Source organism: Alnus glutinosa, chromosome 14, assembly GCF_958979055.1.
Source record: "Alnus glutinosa chromosome 14, dhAlnGlut1.1, whole genome shotgun sequence".
Classification (NCBI taxonomy): domain Eukaryota; kingdom Viridiplantae; phylum Streptophyta; class Magnoliopsida; order Fagales; family Betulaceae; genus Alnus; species Alnus glutinosa.
The window spans coordinates 18561500-18577601 of NC_084899.1; the positions used below are offsets into that span (position 1 = coordinate 18561500).

At 42.1% G+C, this 16102-nt stretch overlaps 2 protein-coding genes across 3 annotated transcripts; one reads left to right on the forward strand and one right to left on the reverse strand.

Moving 5' to 3' along the window:
- Positions 1-436: 436 nt before the first annotated feature.
- LOC133856765 (uncharacterized) lies at positions 437-2155 on the reverse strand. The gene has a single exon (XM_062291815.1). The coding sequence runs from the start codon at positions 2153-2155 to the stop codon at positions 437-439; it is 1719 nt and encodes a 572-aa protein (XP_062147799.1).
- Positions 2156-8103: 5948 nt separating this feature from the next.
- LOC133857890 (uncharacterized) lies at positions 8104-13748 on the forward strand. Of its 2 annotated transcripts, none has more exons than XM_062293264.1 (10): positions 8104-8384; positions 10296-10408; positions 10570-10644; positions 11145-11213; positions 12143-12219; positions 12362-12450; positions 12537-12666; positions 13042-13132; positions 13231-13296; positions 13412-13748. In XM_062293264.1, exons 2-10 carry the CDS (start codon positions 10358-10360, stop codon positions 13529-13531), a joined length of 768 nt encoding a protein of 255 aa, XP_062149248.1. In that variant the 5' UTR covers positions 8104-8384; positions 10296-10357; the 3' UTR covers positions 13532-13748. The 2 variants fall into 2 exon arrangements, with proteins under 2 accessions (XP_062149248.1, XP_062149247.1); XM_062293263.1 differs by having other exon boundaries at positions 8105-8384; positions 10296-10391.
- Positions 13749-16102: the final 2354 nt, after the last annotated feature.

Genomic DNA, 16102 nt, shown 5'->3' on the forward strand with positions numbered 1-16102 from the left:
AATCCCTTCACCGTTCTGGGTCGGATCGTAGTGTTGGACTCTGTGGCTCGGGGACCCAATCTCCACCGGTATCACCACTTCGGTTCCGTATGCCAGTGAGAATGGGGTTTCTCCGGTCGGGGTTCTAGCTGTGGTGCGATATGACCATAAAACTTCAGGGACATACTCAACCCATAGTCCCTTCCGCCTATCCAACTTCTTCTTCAATGTGGCTAACAGGGTCTTGTTGGTAGCCTCCACCTGGCCATTCGACTTGGGGTACATAGGTGTCGAGTAATGGTTCCGGATGCCGAGTTCGGTGCACCAGCTACGGAACGGTTTTCCGTCAAACTGGGTACCATTATCCGACACGATAGAGTAAGGAATTCCGAATCGACAGATGACCGACCTCCAGAGGAAACTTATGACATTGTTGGCGGTGACGGTTGCTAGGGCTTCAGCTTCCGCCCACTTTGTGAAGTAGTCGACAGCCACCACCAAAAACCTCTTTTTCCCCTTCCCGCATGGCATCGGACCGACCAAGTCCACCCCCCCACTTAGAGAACGGCCAAGGTGACAAGACCGACGTGAGTCTCTTGGGCGGGTTCTTCATCACCCGGGCAAACCGCTGACATTTATCACAACTCCGGACGAACTCCATCGAGTCCCGCGTCATCGTGGGCCAGTAATACCCGGCTCTCACCGCCTTGATGTCCAGCATTCTTCCCCCCGAGTGGTTCCCGCAAACTCCTTCATGAATTTCCCTTAGCACATAGTTGGCCTCCAGAGCCGAGAGGCACTTCAGTAGAGGGTGTGAGTATCCCCTTCTATACAGCATGTCGTCCACCATCGTGTAGCGTGCAGCCTGTAGTTTCACTTTATGGGCCTGTTCTTTATGACTGGGTAGCTCCCCGCTTCTTAAGTACCTAATTACGTCCGAGGCCCATTCGGGTTCCGGTTCCCTCTCTCGGGCCACCTGCATCACACATTGACTCTTGTCAATCGATAGGTTGGGTTGAACCAGCACTTGCCGCTTCATTTTTGCAATTTCTTGGTCGGTCGCGGAACCAGCCTTAGCCAGCGCATCCGCTTGAACATTTCTTTCGCGAGGGATCTTCGTGACCGTCATAGTCCTGAAACTAGATTGTAGGTCATGCACCTTTTCCAAGTATATGGCCAGTCGGTCTCCTTGTGTGGCAAATTCTCCCGAGATCTGGCCAATGACCACTTGTGAATCGCTCCGTATTTCAACATCGAGGGCCCCTACTTCCCGCGCAATTGCCAGGCCCGCCAGTACCGCTTCGTACTCTACCTCATTATTGGTCGTGGTGAAGTCCAATTTGATGGCATACTGGAACTTCTGCTTCTGCAGGCTCTCCAGTATCACTCCCACACCGCTTCGTTGGCACTGAGAGGAGCCATCCACGTAAACTACCCATAGTGGATGCTGCGCTGGGTCCCGGGGCTCTGGAGTATTGCAAAATTCAAGGAAAAAATTGGCCAGTGCCTGACCCTTGATCGCCGTTCGCGGATGGAACTCAATGTCGAATTGCCCGAGTTCCACTGCCCAGTTGACCAGCCTACCCGACAGGTCTGGTTTCTGGAGGACCTTCTTCAAGGGGTACTCAGTTAGTACCCGGATGGCATGCGCCTGGAAGTAAGGCCTCAGTTTCCGGGCGGACACAATCAGGGCAAATGCCAACTTTTCTATCCTCGGGTATCTCTCTTCCGCTCCGCGGAGTGCTCTGCTCGTGAAGTACACCAGCTTCTGTATACCCTTCTCTTCCCAGACGAGAGCTGAGGAGACCGTTGAGGATGATACAGCCAAGTACATATAGAGGACCTCTCCTTCCACTGGTCGACTCAAAAGAGGAGGGTTCATCAAATACTCCTTTAGATTCCCAAAAGCCTCTTCGCACTTCGAATCCCACACAAATGCCTTCTTCAGGATTTTAAAGAAGGGAAGACACTTGTCGGTAGACCTCAAAATGAATCGGTTCAAGGCCACTGTACGTCCGGTCAGTTGCTGTAATTGTTTCGTGGTCCTCGGTGGTTGCATTTCCAGCACCGCTCGGACTTTTTCAGGGTTCACCTCTATGCCCCTCTGGGACACCAAATATCCCAAGAATTTACCGGACGAGACCCCGAAGGCGCACTTAGCCGGGTTTAACCTCATTCAGTAACGCCTTATCGTATCGAACGTCTCATTCAGATCGGAGACGTGATCCAGGGCCTTCGCACTTTTCACGAGCATGTCATCAATGTACACTTCCACATTCCGACCCATTTGTTTCTCAAACATCCTGTTCACCAACCTCTGATATGTAGCGCCCGCGTTCTTCAGCCCGAACGGCATCACCTTGTAACAATACAGGCCCCGATCGGTAATGAAAGAGGTCTTCTCCTAATCTTCTTCCGCCATCTGTATTTGGTTGTATCCCGAGAACGCATCCATGAAACTCAGGAGTTGGTGCCTAGAAGTTGAATCGACAAGGAGGTCTATGCGGGGCAGTGGAAGCTATCTTTTGGGCAGGCCTTGTTCAAGTCGGTGAAGTCCACGCACATTCTCCACTTGTTATTGGACTTCTTCACTAACACGACATTGGCGAGCCATTCGGGATAGTCAACCTCTCGGACGAACCCTGCTGCCAACAACTTCGAGACTTCATCGGCCACCGCCTGGTTTCTCTCGGGGGCGAAAGTCCTTCTCTTCTTCCTCACGGGTCTAAAGCTGGGATCCGCGTTCAGCCTGTGCACGATAATCGAGGGATCGATGCCAGGCATGTTTTCATGATTCCACGCAAATACGTCTCTGTTACCTTTAAGGAACGAGACTATCTCCTCCTTTAGCCTCTCGGGAAGTTGGGAGCCAATCTTCACTCTCTCACCCGGACCTCTAACTTCGAACTCTTCCAAGTCCTCTGTCGGTTCCAGGGACTATAATTGCTATTTCTCCTCTTCTCTGGCATCTTCTGCGTGGCCGGTCTTCAAGGTGATGATATAGCAAATGCGGGCAGCCCTCTGGTCCCCCCTGACCACACCAACTCCTGAGCTAGTCGGGAACTTCATGCACAGATGGGGGGTTGAAGTTACGGCCCCCAAATCATTCAAGGCTGGCCTCCCCAGGATAACGTTGTAAGCCGACCGCCCTTCCACAACTAAGAATTTCACCATAACCGTTTTCTCCTGGGGGCTAGTTCCCGCCATAACCGGTAGGTCAATAGACCGAATCGGGAGGACCTGTTCTCTGGAAAAACCGACCAAGGGACCCTTCACCGGGACCAACTTTCCTTGACCTATGCTCATCAACTCGAAGGCTGACTTATATATTATGTCGGCGGAACTTCCGGTGTCGACAAGGACCCTGTGTATCTTATGATTGGCGATCGCTAAAGTCACCACCAGAGCGTCCGAGTGGGGGAGCGAGACCCCAACAAAATCTTCATTTGAGAAACCAATGAGTAAGTCCTCATACTTCCTCATTTTCGGCGGTCTCTGGACCGAGTATATTTCGAACTCCTTTAGGTGCCTCGCATATGCTTTACGCGCCGCACTTGAGTCTCCTCCACCTCCAAAACCTCCGGATATTGTATGAATTTCGCGGAGGTTTTCCTGACCAGGCAGCCGCGCTTGGCTCCTGATTCTCTCTCGCCTGTCCCGGTCGGCAGATCGGTTGTTAGGCTCTCTATCACGATCCCGGGGACGTTCCATCCTTTCCCTGGGCTCTTCCCGATATCTTTGCGGCTGGTTCCTCCGTTCCTCGGGCTGGGGGTTCCGATCAAACCCAGGTGGACCTCGTTGACCTGCCAGGAAACGGACTAGCTTCCCGTTCTGGATAAACTTCTCGATTAAGGCCCGCAAGGACCTGTAATTCTCTGTGCTATGCCCCTTTGACTCATGGAAAGCACAATAGTGGTCAGCGGTCATCGGGTGGGGAGTTCCCACTATCTCCGCAGGTTTCTCGTACATGGGATCCACTTTAATCGCCGCCAGGACCTCTTCGATGGGCGTGTTGAGGGGGGTCCAGTTGTAATCCTGGAATTTCTTCTTAATCCTGGGCTCCGCTGCATCCTGCTTCTTGTGGAATTCCTTATTTTTCTTCAGCTTGTCCCCCTGATTAGAGGTTTGGGCGATTCCTTTCCCGAGCAACGCTCGAAGAGTCTCTTCTTGGTTGATAAACTCGTCTGCCCTCTCCATGAACTCATGCAGATAACGAGTCGGCTTCCGGGCGAGGTCAGCCTTCAGCGGCCCATCTTTCCTGATCCCCTGATAAAGTGCCGAATGCACGAACTCTTCGGTGGGGCTCTTGGTGGTGAGCCTTGCTTGATTGAAGCGCTGGAGGAACTCCTTAAGGGACTCATCTCGCCCTTGTTGTATCGACATCAAAGTGCCTGTCGGCTTCCTTCTTACAACTCCCGCCATGAATTGAGTTACGAACATTTTTCCGAATTCGTCAAAGTTTTGTATAGACTTCGGGGGAAGCCTTTTATACCAATCTCTGGCATTTCCCGACAAGGTCAGCGGGAAAGCGCGGCACGCCACCTCATCAGGGGTCCCCTGCAATTCGAGGTGAGCGCGGTAGTTGTCCAAGTGCTCAACCGGGTCCTCCTGCCCGGTGTAGGTCTTGATATCGGGGACTTTGAACTTCTCGGGGAGGCGGAACGAGGCCACCCAGTCAGCAAATGGGGAAGCCGACTTTTGGAGCAGATCTCCGGCTCTAGACGTGCTCCCGTTATGCTGGTGTTGCGCCGCTTCCGTCAGCAGGTCACACCTCTGCTCCGGCTTCTCAATAATCTCCTTGAGCTTTTTGTCCATCCTTTTCGACGTCCTATTCTTCCGGGGTTTTTGATCCACGGCATTTTGGTTCTTCTTTCTTTCTCTCCGTCCTCCTCGACTGCTCGGTTGCATTTCTTCGTCCTGCTCTTCTCCCCTGACAGGTTGCGGGGTCGCCGAGTTCGAATCTTCCACATGGTGCCGCTGCAGTTCGGCATTCTTTTTTTCCAACTCATACATCTCCTTTTCCATCTGAGCTATTCTCTCATTAAGGATTTCCAGTGTGGGAGACGGTCTTGAGGAAGACTCTCCTCCCTGGGGGTGCTCTTTCATGCGATCCCCCCACGGGCCCCTCAGCGCTTCCGACCTTGTAGTCACCATACCGGATGCACAGGTAAGCTTCGCAAGAGCAACGAGCGTTCCCACAGATGGCGCCAAACTGTTGATGCTAATTCCGGTCGGTGAAGCAGGAGTTGCCGGGGGTGGACTCGACCGACTGACCTGCAAAGACAAAGGACGCACAATGGGTTTCCCCAGCGGTCCTCCTCCGACGCCCAAATTAGATGAAGTATATTTTGAGTGAGAGAGAGAGAGTGAGAGGGAGAGTTCAGAACTTGTATCCAAAAAACCCCAAAAAAACTTAATACCTGGATTTTGCTATTTATAGGCAGCTGCCCTCAAGGTTAGGTAGGAATATCCCGGTTTTTAGGGAACAGTGACTCCTTGTGTGTGAGCAGGTCCTCAGTACACTCTTGACAGCGATGGGCAGGTGGGCTTTTTAATGACGAAGCATGAGACTCCGGGAAATCCCAGATCTTCGGGGATTCAGCCACCTAATCGCTCTCCTTTATCAGTATCGTCATTATTACCACTTGTCGGTTAACGGAGCACCCGACACCTCCTGCTCGGACTGCACCGGTCGGGGCCTCACCATCCCAGGAAGGAGGCCTCATCGGTAACGATGTATCCGACACCTCCCGCTCGGTCGGAACCCCCCCCCCTCTCGGGAAGGTTATTTTATCAACAGACCATATTATTTACTTATTTATTTATTTTTTTAATGAGTAATTGAGATATCATTAAAAATATAAAGCGCTCTTATGTACACAGAAAGTATACAAGAGAAGCTATCTAACTAGTAGAGGCAAAAAAGAAAAGAAAATCATGATAATTAATCATCAAAGGAGAAACATAAGCAGCTGTCCAAAAATACAAAGTGTCAAAAAATAAAGACTTAATCTCCTCTAAAGTCCTCTCGTGATCCTCAAAACTTCTATCATTCTTTTTCCTCTATAAACACCACAAAAGGCACGAAGGCACCATCTTCCACACAGCGATACTCTAAGTGCTGCCAGCAGTCCACTAACAAACATACAAATCAATTACTTGAAGGGGAGGGGGTAGTGCGATCCACCAATCTTCATTACATAATATGCATTCTATCGCATCTATCTCACATCAATTTCAATAATTAAAACATATAATACATTCCAAAGTCCCTATGGCAGACCCAAAACTGATCAAGACTACTCTGATAGCTATGCAGATCGAACTATTCAAAATTGATTTTTTAAGGTGAATCGATCTACGCATAGACAACGAAGATATATCATTTGCTAAATTCTCGTTAGGCCTTGCACCATTGCCCCTTGACTGTCTACAGATTAGATGCTGTCAAGATATTCTTATTGTTAGCTCATGGAGTGTTATTCATCACAAAGTAGTGAAAAAGATTAAATGTATAAAATTATTGAAGCATTTTAGGCACCAAAGATCAGCCCTCTTTAAATCACATACTGCAACCATAATGTTCAATATTACAAACATAAAGATATACAGAGCAAAAAGAAAACAATACCCCCAGTATATTTATGTATTATATTTTTATCTATTCTCAAGGGACTCACCTTCTCTTTTACTTGATTTCTCTCTTTCAACCATGTTCTTGGCTCTTTCTACCATTTGCTTCAGTGTAAGCCTACCATGCTGAAGCAAACCGTCAAGAAGTTCTTTACACTGGACAAACAATGAAGATAATTCAATAACATATTTTAACCCGGCTTCAAAAACTTAGTGAAACATCAAACCAAAACTAAAAGAACTAACTTCTTCATCAAATTCACCAGAAACAATCTTCAAGAATTTGGAAAACCTCATGCGATGGAGTCTGTTGTTAAACACCTCAATGTACTGGTTATTAGCTTTTGGCCCATCTTCTGAATCACCTGCAAGTACAGTTATTCAGATCATTATTTACGAGTTTACTTTACTCTCTTGTTGGTTGCTGAGGAACTTTTGTACTTGTATTTTTTTTTTTTTTTTTCCATTATATTTAGCCAATGAATTGTGATTGGCACAAATTACCAGGATTTCCAAAAGGGAATTTCATGAAACTCCAATTCTGTGGAGCTTAAAAAACCAGTTTGTAATACAAACTTATATCATATTCAAGTCCTTCGCTAGGGCAAAGTGACCAGCCAAACTCATTTTTAGCAAGACTTTTGGTTGACTTGCAACACAAATAATGGAAACCCTGCACCCCAATTCTCAACTTCTATTTATTACCTTTTCCACATTTTCATCGCAACCAAACAACAAACTTACCAATTACCATCACGTATATCAACTTGTACAAAACAGAAAAATAATAATAAAAAAAAAATCTGGCTCTCATATTATTACTCTCTTTCCTTTCCCTAAATTTAACCCTGAGGGTTGGCTCGAGCAGTAAGTTACTTATCCATGGTGCCTTACGAAGTATCAGGTGTAAGGTTCAACCCTCTTGAATGCAAACAATTCTTTGGGGTTTCGCCCTTGAGCGAAAGCTCGAGTCTTATACTTATGTAGAGGGAACGCTTTGCACAGTATCTTCGGTATCTAGTCGGGGAAAAGCCTTGAATATCCCGATTATAAAATTAAAAAGGGCTGAAGAGGAAAAATAAAAAATAGAAAAGGAAAAAATTATACTAAATAGAAATAAGGGAAAAATTCAAAATTTGTTCTTATATTTTACCTGATTTACGATTAGCTCTTCGCGGTATCAAAATGAAATCATGGTTGCCTTCTTTCTTCCTCTTCTTCGCGAGAGGGATTTTTAAGAATTTGTTTTATTATAGGAAATGGATTTTAGGGAAGCGAATTACGTAAATTGTTAAGAGAAAAATATAGTTTGTGTTTATTAACATGAATTGTTATGTTGAATTACGTAAATTATAGTATTTTATTTAATTAGTTTATTTGTATTTGTATTTTTTTTTTAATTTCTTTGTAATTCAAAAATTTAATTATCGTAATAAATCGCGTCTAGTTTTATATTTATTTATTTATTTTTTTTGTCTCCAATTTATTTCTTACCCTTCAGAATTCCGAGATCATATCTCTCCCACGTCATTGTGGCGCCAAACCATAGGAGTGAACCTGAACCGCCAAGCCTTATCGTCTCAGTGACGGTGTTTCAGGTCACGGCAATGTTGTTAGCCATGGCTTCTTCCCTCTCCAAGCCTGCCTTCACTGCCACCTATGAACTTCACCACGAAAAAGGCTCCAAAATCATCCACCAGAAATGGCGAATCAGAGCCTCCTCTGCTGCCCCCGGTGTCGACCTCAAGACTCTCGAATCCGCCATTGCTAAGGTTCCTTCCCTCTTCAATTTCAATTCCCACAAAATTTTCTGAATAATGTATTGGACTTGATGCTGTTGTGTGCTCTTTGAAATGTTTCCAAGAAATAGTAATTGTTCATCAATGGTTTCTTCTCAAAGTTGTTCATCATTTACAAACCTACCTTCGAGCAGATACTTTTGAATGCAACTTTCCTTAAGGATTCATGGATATTGTTTTCTGAGGCTTTAGAGAAAAACCAGACAATATGTTATCCATTTGACAAACGGCTCTGGCATAAATTGCTGTCTTTTTTTCCACTTGGGATATTTCATAGTATGCAGGCTTTGATCAGATATATTTGTCGGGATCTTTCCCCTTCATTGTAAAATATGAAATATTTTTGCTGCCGTGGTGCTTCCTACACAATACCTATGTTTATTAATTTTGTGTGTTCATAGGCTTACATTTCCCAAGAAATCTTAAAAATCCAAAAATCTTTTTCTTTGGTACCTGGGACTTTTTGAGCACGTGACTCCCAGGCATGGGCAGTACCCCAGAAGGCAATACTAGAATAAATAACTGGGGCTGAAAGCTGCTGTGTGGAAAATGATGTCTTATGTTTATGGAGAAAAATGAATGATAGAAGCTTTGAGAACCGTGAGAAGACTTTGAAGAAGATTAAGGGTACGTTTGGTACGCGGAATGACAATACGATTAAGAAAAATGATTACCTTTTATTAGGAATGGGAGAAAATGAAATAGAATAGCCTTGATGTTAGTCCTTATCATATACTCTAACACTTGAAATAGTCATTCCCTCATGAGCCATGAGAATGGCTATTCTAAGCTATTTCATTCTACCTTATTCCATTCCCAATAAAAGATATTCATTTTCTTAATAGAATAGTCATTCCACATACCAAAACAAAAAATCTTTATTTTTCAACACCTTGTATCTTTAGAAAACTGCTTTCATGATTAGTTGTCATGATTTTTTTTTTTTTTTTTTGTCTTTTTGCTCCTACTCGCTAGGTGATTTCTCTTGTATACTTCCTGTTTATCTGGGCGCCTTACGCTTTTAATAAAATCTTGATTAATTATATAAAATAATAATAATAACTGGGACTGAAGGTAGGAGTTAAACTTGGCTGACTCTTCCTGAGATGCTTTAACTTTCAAGCCAATAAGTTAATCTGCCTAAGCCCTTGGGGTTTTAAAAGATCCGGAACTATTAGGAGTTTATTCATGTTGAAAAGAAAATCTTATTACTAGGGAGACAGAGGGAGATCGTGTTTGAGTTAAGAACTGATTTCAAGGATCAAGGAACTGGTGTATATCTGATGGAAGTCTGTGTTGGAAATGATTTGAAGCCACAGTGATTCAGTTCTCCATCTGTGTCTACTGAGTTTTGAGAAGATAGATGTTTGTAGAGCAAAAATATAATACGACCATGGGAGAATAACAGTCTAAAGGATTATGTATATTACAAGATGGACAACAGCAACAGAGGTAATTGGAAAGATACAACCATTGGACTTTGCTATCAACCTTTTGGAACTGAGACAAACAAGTGAGAGGAAGGGATATATGCTCAAGAATCAAATCTACTTGCAGAAATTTTCAGTCTTTTCCTTCATTCTTTCCATGTTCTGTAAATTATGGTACTCGGCATGAATAATTTATTAGTGTAAAGGATTTTCCTACTGCGTTGGATCTTCACCATAAGCAGGATGGGTTCAAGGAGAAGTGCTGCTTGTTGATTTGGTTATCCACTTGCATCTCAACAGGCAAAATCGAGTGTTGATCTCTAATACTTGTAAAACATTAGCACATTGGCATGCTAGTTTTCTTGACATGCCTACCAATTCAGATTAACTTTGTTTTAATTGTTTAGATTCAATTCCTGTAACTATTGCTAATTGACATATATTTTTGCTGCAGAAAGATAGTAATGCTGTCAAAGAGGCACTTGATCAGCTGAATGAAATTGGTTGGGCCAAGAGATGGAGTTCTCAGCCATATGTCTCATGTCGTATGGTCAGTCTCCATTACAAGTATGCAGTTCTTGGGAGTGGTACTCAAAACATTTGCCACATCTACAAAACCATGCATACATGTATATGAATAGCATATATCTTTTCACTGCTTTGAGTTCATCCTTATATCTTATTTTACTAGATTAAATAGTTTGACCATTTTAAAATTTATGCACCAGACATCTCTTCGGGAGCTGACAACCCTTGGACTAAAAAATGCCGAGAACCTTGCAATCCCAAGTGTCAGAAATGACGTAAGTACATATAATACTTGCATTCTAGTTGTGTCCATTGCGTGGTGTGAGCGAAATTATTTATATACTAGTACTTTTTATAACTTTTTGGTTGGTAATTTGTTCTTTGTATGGCTTTTACCTGTTTGGTTTTTCCCTCTATAACATCAGATAAATTTAGAGTTGGGATGAGTTCTGTGCACATACCAATTTGTAATGCATCCATGGTGCAACCTTTTCCAAACTTCAATCTAGACAATCCTTAATGTAGCAAGGCTTAAATCCAACTGCTTTGATGAAAGCTTTTCTGAACTGTTTTGATCTGGATTTCAAATTGTCAATGTCCTATTGTGACCTGTTTCTTGTATTCTTCATTTCTTCCCATAGTAGTGAAATGTTATAAAGAAATTAGAATTTCAAGAAACTTTGGGTGCAAATTCAATCTGATTCTTCTTTTTTGCACTGTAACAACATTGGTTCATGCTCCCTTTTCATAAAATTGACATCTTTCAATGATACAGGCAGCTTTTCTTTTCACAGTGGTGGGCACAACAGGATTTTTAGGTGTTCTTGCTGGTCAGCTTCCTGGGGTAACTTTCATTATATCCCATTTTCTCTGTATGTATGCACATAAGTTGTTATACCATCTTAACAGTATGATTGGGAGGGCATATTCATGATATGTTTTCTCACTTCATTTCTGCTTAACCTACATATCATTTCACACCTAGTATTGGATTGTTTCACTTCCTACTGCTTTTCTTTGGAAGAATAATGAAGTTCTGAAAGTACCCTCCCTCATTATTGTTCTACATATATCGTGGACATGCAAAACATTGTAGAAAAACTCCACATATATATATGCGAAGACTGTCTGAAAGAAGTAAATCTCTATCCTTGATTTTACTTCGAGCTGTTTCAATTTGTCTGGAATTCTCACTAGAAAATGAGGCTAATGTTTACATAAGAACGATTATGTATGACATACTATTCATTTCTCTTCTGTTACTTTGAGAATGTTCCCCAGACTATTTAGAGTTATAATTGGGATCTATTAAATCAATTTATTAATATCTAAAGAAAGGGGGAGTGGGGAAAACCTACATGCCTAGAGAGCTGCATTGTTTTTCACTTACTGTCCTGCAAACCTTCTAGTATGGTGTCTACGTGCCAAAACCTATAATCAGAAAGCAAATTTCATGACTGAAAATGCAATGGGTTTTCTTTCCATTTGCATCATTATATCAGCCTTATTATTATTATTATTATTATTATTATTACATCTATTGGTACACTTGATGTTCTAAATTACAGTTCATCCAAATGAAACATTCCTATAGGTGAGACGTTTCTCTTGTCATGCCCATCATGATAGAAGATAGATTTTTTTTTTTAGGTCATCTTTTTCTCTTTTGAAGCTTTTTGATGTATTGATGCAATGATTTTGTATAAATTGTTAGGAAAAAAATGGAAGAATTGTGGCTTTCACTGACGTCTTTGGCTCATACCATACCTGTAGGACTGGGGCTTCTTTGTGCCTTACTTAATTGGGAGCATATCTTTAGTAGTTTTGGCTGTGGGAAGCATTTCCCCTGGGTAAGAAATAGCTCTAGATGGAATATAATTTTCATCATATTTTATATGAAGTTTTAGATATTACCTTTTGTGGTTGAAAGTTAATATTTAACTCATGGATGCTTGCATTGAAAAAAAAATGATGCTATTACCTCTATTATAGGCTTCTTCAGGCTGCTATTGGTGGCTTTTCATCATTTTTTCCTGATTATCAAGAGAGGATTACTAGTCATGAAGCAGCTCATTTTTTAGGTACTCTCTTCATTGAAATGTGCATACCAAGCATAAGATGCATCTAATTATCAATCTGATGGAATAATGTTCTCTCCAAATCTTAGTTTCTTATTTGCTTGGCCTCCCTATTCTGGGCTATTCACTGGATATTGGAAAAGAGCATGTCAATCTCATTGATGAAAGGCTGGAAAAGATGATATACAGTGGGCAGCTTGATTCTAAGGAACTAGACAGGTATCTGTATGACTGCCATATCCACCAAAATCAAGCATTTTATTTGAGTCTTACTCTTTCTTGTCATGAAATTGTGACAAGATGTATTCTTGAACGGATTTGGATTAGGTGTAAAAACAATTACAGTATATGTGTTGTAGTTTTTTCAACAGTTCAGATTTAATTCCAAATTTTTTATAAGAAAGAGAGAAAGTGAAGTTCAATCTAGACCGTTGAAAAAACTATAGCACATATGCTAATATTTTTACAGCACCTATCACTTTATGATTTGATGTGCCATCCACAGTAGGGGAGACAATCTTATAGATTCATAGCTTGTGAATCGTAATAAATATGACTGGTATAGAAGAAATAAACTGCAATAGCCTTTCTCAGGTTGGCAGTAGTAGCAATGGCTGGACTGGCAGCAGAAGGTCTGAAATATGACAAAGTGATTGGTCAATCTGCTGATCTTTTCACCCTTCAGGTTTATGACTAATATTTCCCTAAGATTAAGCTTTTCTTTTTTCCAAATATTCTTGATTTTGATAATCATAAGATTGGATTTTCTTTTATTCTCTATAGAGATTAATTAACAGAAGCAAGCCACAGCTTAGCAAAGAACAGCAACAGAATCTTACCAGATGGGCTGTAAGTTCATCCAGTTTCACTGAAATCTTAGATGGTTATTATTAGGAAACAAATATATAATCAATCATGACGTGTTTTTGATAATTAAATGCTGATGCTGGGGAAAGCACTGCAGGTTTTGTTTGCTGGATCCCTCTTAAAAAACAACAAGGTGATTCATGAAGCCCTAATGACAGCCATGTCAAAGAAGGCAACAGTAGTGGAGTGCATTGAAGCAATTGAGAAAGCTGCATAGTTCTAAGATCAGAATCCTTTTGATTTGAAGATTCAGTTTTGGATCATTCTTGCCCCTAAAGAACTCTTGCACTAATAGCAATCTAGATGATTTTCATTACTACCTTTGCCTGCTAGGCTACAGGATAATATTCATTCTGTCAAGAGAAAGTGAAAATATATGAATCTCTCGTAACTGTACATTTTCCATGATAATCTGGAAACAATGGTTATGATAATATATATATATCTTCTTTTAGCTTAGCGTGAACATAGATATATGATGGTGCTTATCTATAGACTATAATAGTTGATCATAGATATGAACTCCCAGGTAAGAGCTCTAGCTCTCTTGTTTCTTTTTTTCTTTCTTCCCTTCCCTTGTCTCTTGATGAATGGATTTCCAGTTTCATCAGTCGTCAAACTTAATGCAAATGCCGTATGCTGAGATATTGGTCAAAATATGATGGTGCTGTTACAGCTTCGGTACTGCAAAGGGCAAAGGATTTGGCTCAAGTACTTTAGTTTTTTCAACGTTGAAGATTTATTTTTAGGAAAAATTATAATTTAACCCCTCAAATTACCAGCCGTTCTACGGATAGTCCCCAAAATACCAACGCTTGGACTTTGGTCTCCCAAACTACTAAAATGTTTGAAAAAATCTCATTTTAACAAAATATGCCCGTAATACCATTGTTACGTGTCATTTTTCAATTAAAAAAACATATTAATTTTTTTAAAAAAAATTAAAAAAACTAAAATTTATTTATTTATTTTAAAAAAAATTGGGTGTGTTGGGGGTGGTTGCCCTTGGGGAGGGGGGTGGCAGCGAGCCGCCCTTGGGGGTGGCCGTCAGGGTGGCCAAACTCACCTTCTCAAACCCACGAAAGCCCTGATTTTGCGGCCAAAATGGTGTCCGGTGCATGACGAGGCATGTAACGACCCACCCTGAACGACACAATATTATCCGCTTTTAGCTCTCCCAAACAGACTTCCTAGGAGGTCGCCCATCCTAGTACTGCTATTGCAGAAGCACGCTTAACTGTAGAATTCTGATAGGTTCATAGTCATCACGGCTTTAAAACGCGTTGTGTCAAGAATTGTGGGTTTATACATATAAGCACATCCTCATTTCCAGGGGATATGAGACGTCACAATTACCCCCTTTTGGGACCCAGCGTCCTCGCTAGCGACTCTCATGTGCTTGTGAACACTCCCCTATCTTAGGCTAGGCAATAGCCCTGATACCATTTGTAACGACTCACTACCAACGACACAATATTGTCCGCTTTTAGTTCCCCCAAACCAGACTTCCCAGGAGGTCACTCATCCTGGTACTATTATCGCAAAAGCACGCTTAACTGCGGAGTTCTGATAGGTTCATGGTCATAACGGCTTTAAAACGCGTTGTATCAAGAATGGTGAATTTATACATATAAACACATCCCCATTCTCAGGCAATGTGAGATGTCACAAGGCGCAACAAGAAGAAGAAGAAGGGCAGAGGGGCGTTGCCGAGACCCCAAGAGCCAGAACCAGGCCAACAACTTCACCAATGACGAGCTCCAGCAAATCGGCCTCGGCTACGACCGAATGGTCTGTTTCATGGAAAAAGATGACCCCAATCTGCACCACCCCTTCGACTGGTACAAGTACAGCGAGTTCAGGCCCTACTCCTGGCGCGGCGAGGGACCAAAAAGAGTGGGAGAAGATTGAGCAGTTCGAAATGGCTTCAGATTACGAGAGAAGATTGAGTGAAATGGATAGGGGTAAAGGGTTTAACCACTTTCTGGGTGTTTGTGAGGCACCCCAGGTGGAGGCTTAATGAGCTACCATGGCAGTAGTGGACATTGGTCTGTGAGGTTGTCGTCGAAGGCGGTAAAGGGAGGTTGGAAAAGTGGAGTCTCATGGGTGCCCGCGCGCCACCCCTCGACCCGTGGGGGTGGCTTTTTGGCCACCCCGAAATGGATTTTGAGGTGGCCCCGCGAGCCACCCCAGAGGTGGCACTAGCCACCTTTGGTGGTTGCTTGCAGGACACCCACTTTCTAATTATTTTTTAAAAGAAATAAAAAATACAAAAACTAAAATTTTGGTTTTAGTTTTTATAGTTTTTAATTTTTAATTTTATTTTTCATAATTTTTAATTGAAAAATGGCATGCGACAGGGGTAGTATTATGGGCATATTTTGCCAAAAATGACATTTTTCAAACATTTTGGTAGTTTGGAGAGCCAGAGTCCAAGCGTTGGTAGTTCGGAGGATCATCTGTAGAATGACTGGTAGTTTGAGGGGCTAAATTGTAATTTTCTCTTATTTTTAATTTTTTTTTATTAGAAATAGATAATGAAATTAAATTTAGATCATTGAAAAAATTACAACATATAGTCTAGGGATGAAAATGCGAATATCAGCAATATTCGCATAATGCGGTTATCACTTTTTAAGTATTTGCATCCACATCATGTAATTACTATCTGCATCTATGTGATTATTGCAGTTATTATCTGCTATCCGCATATGAGGTATTGAGCATTTTGGGCTTTGAAATTGTAATTTTTGCCTAATAAATACAAAAATGCATTAGTTATATTTGA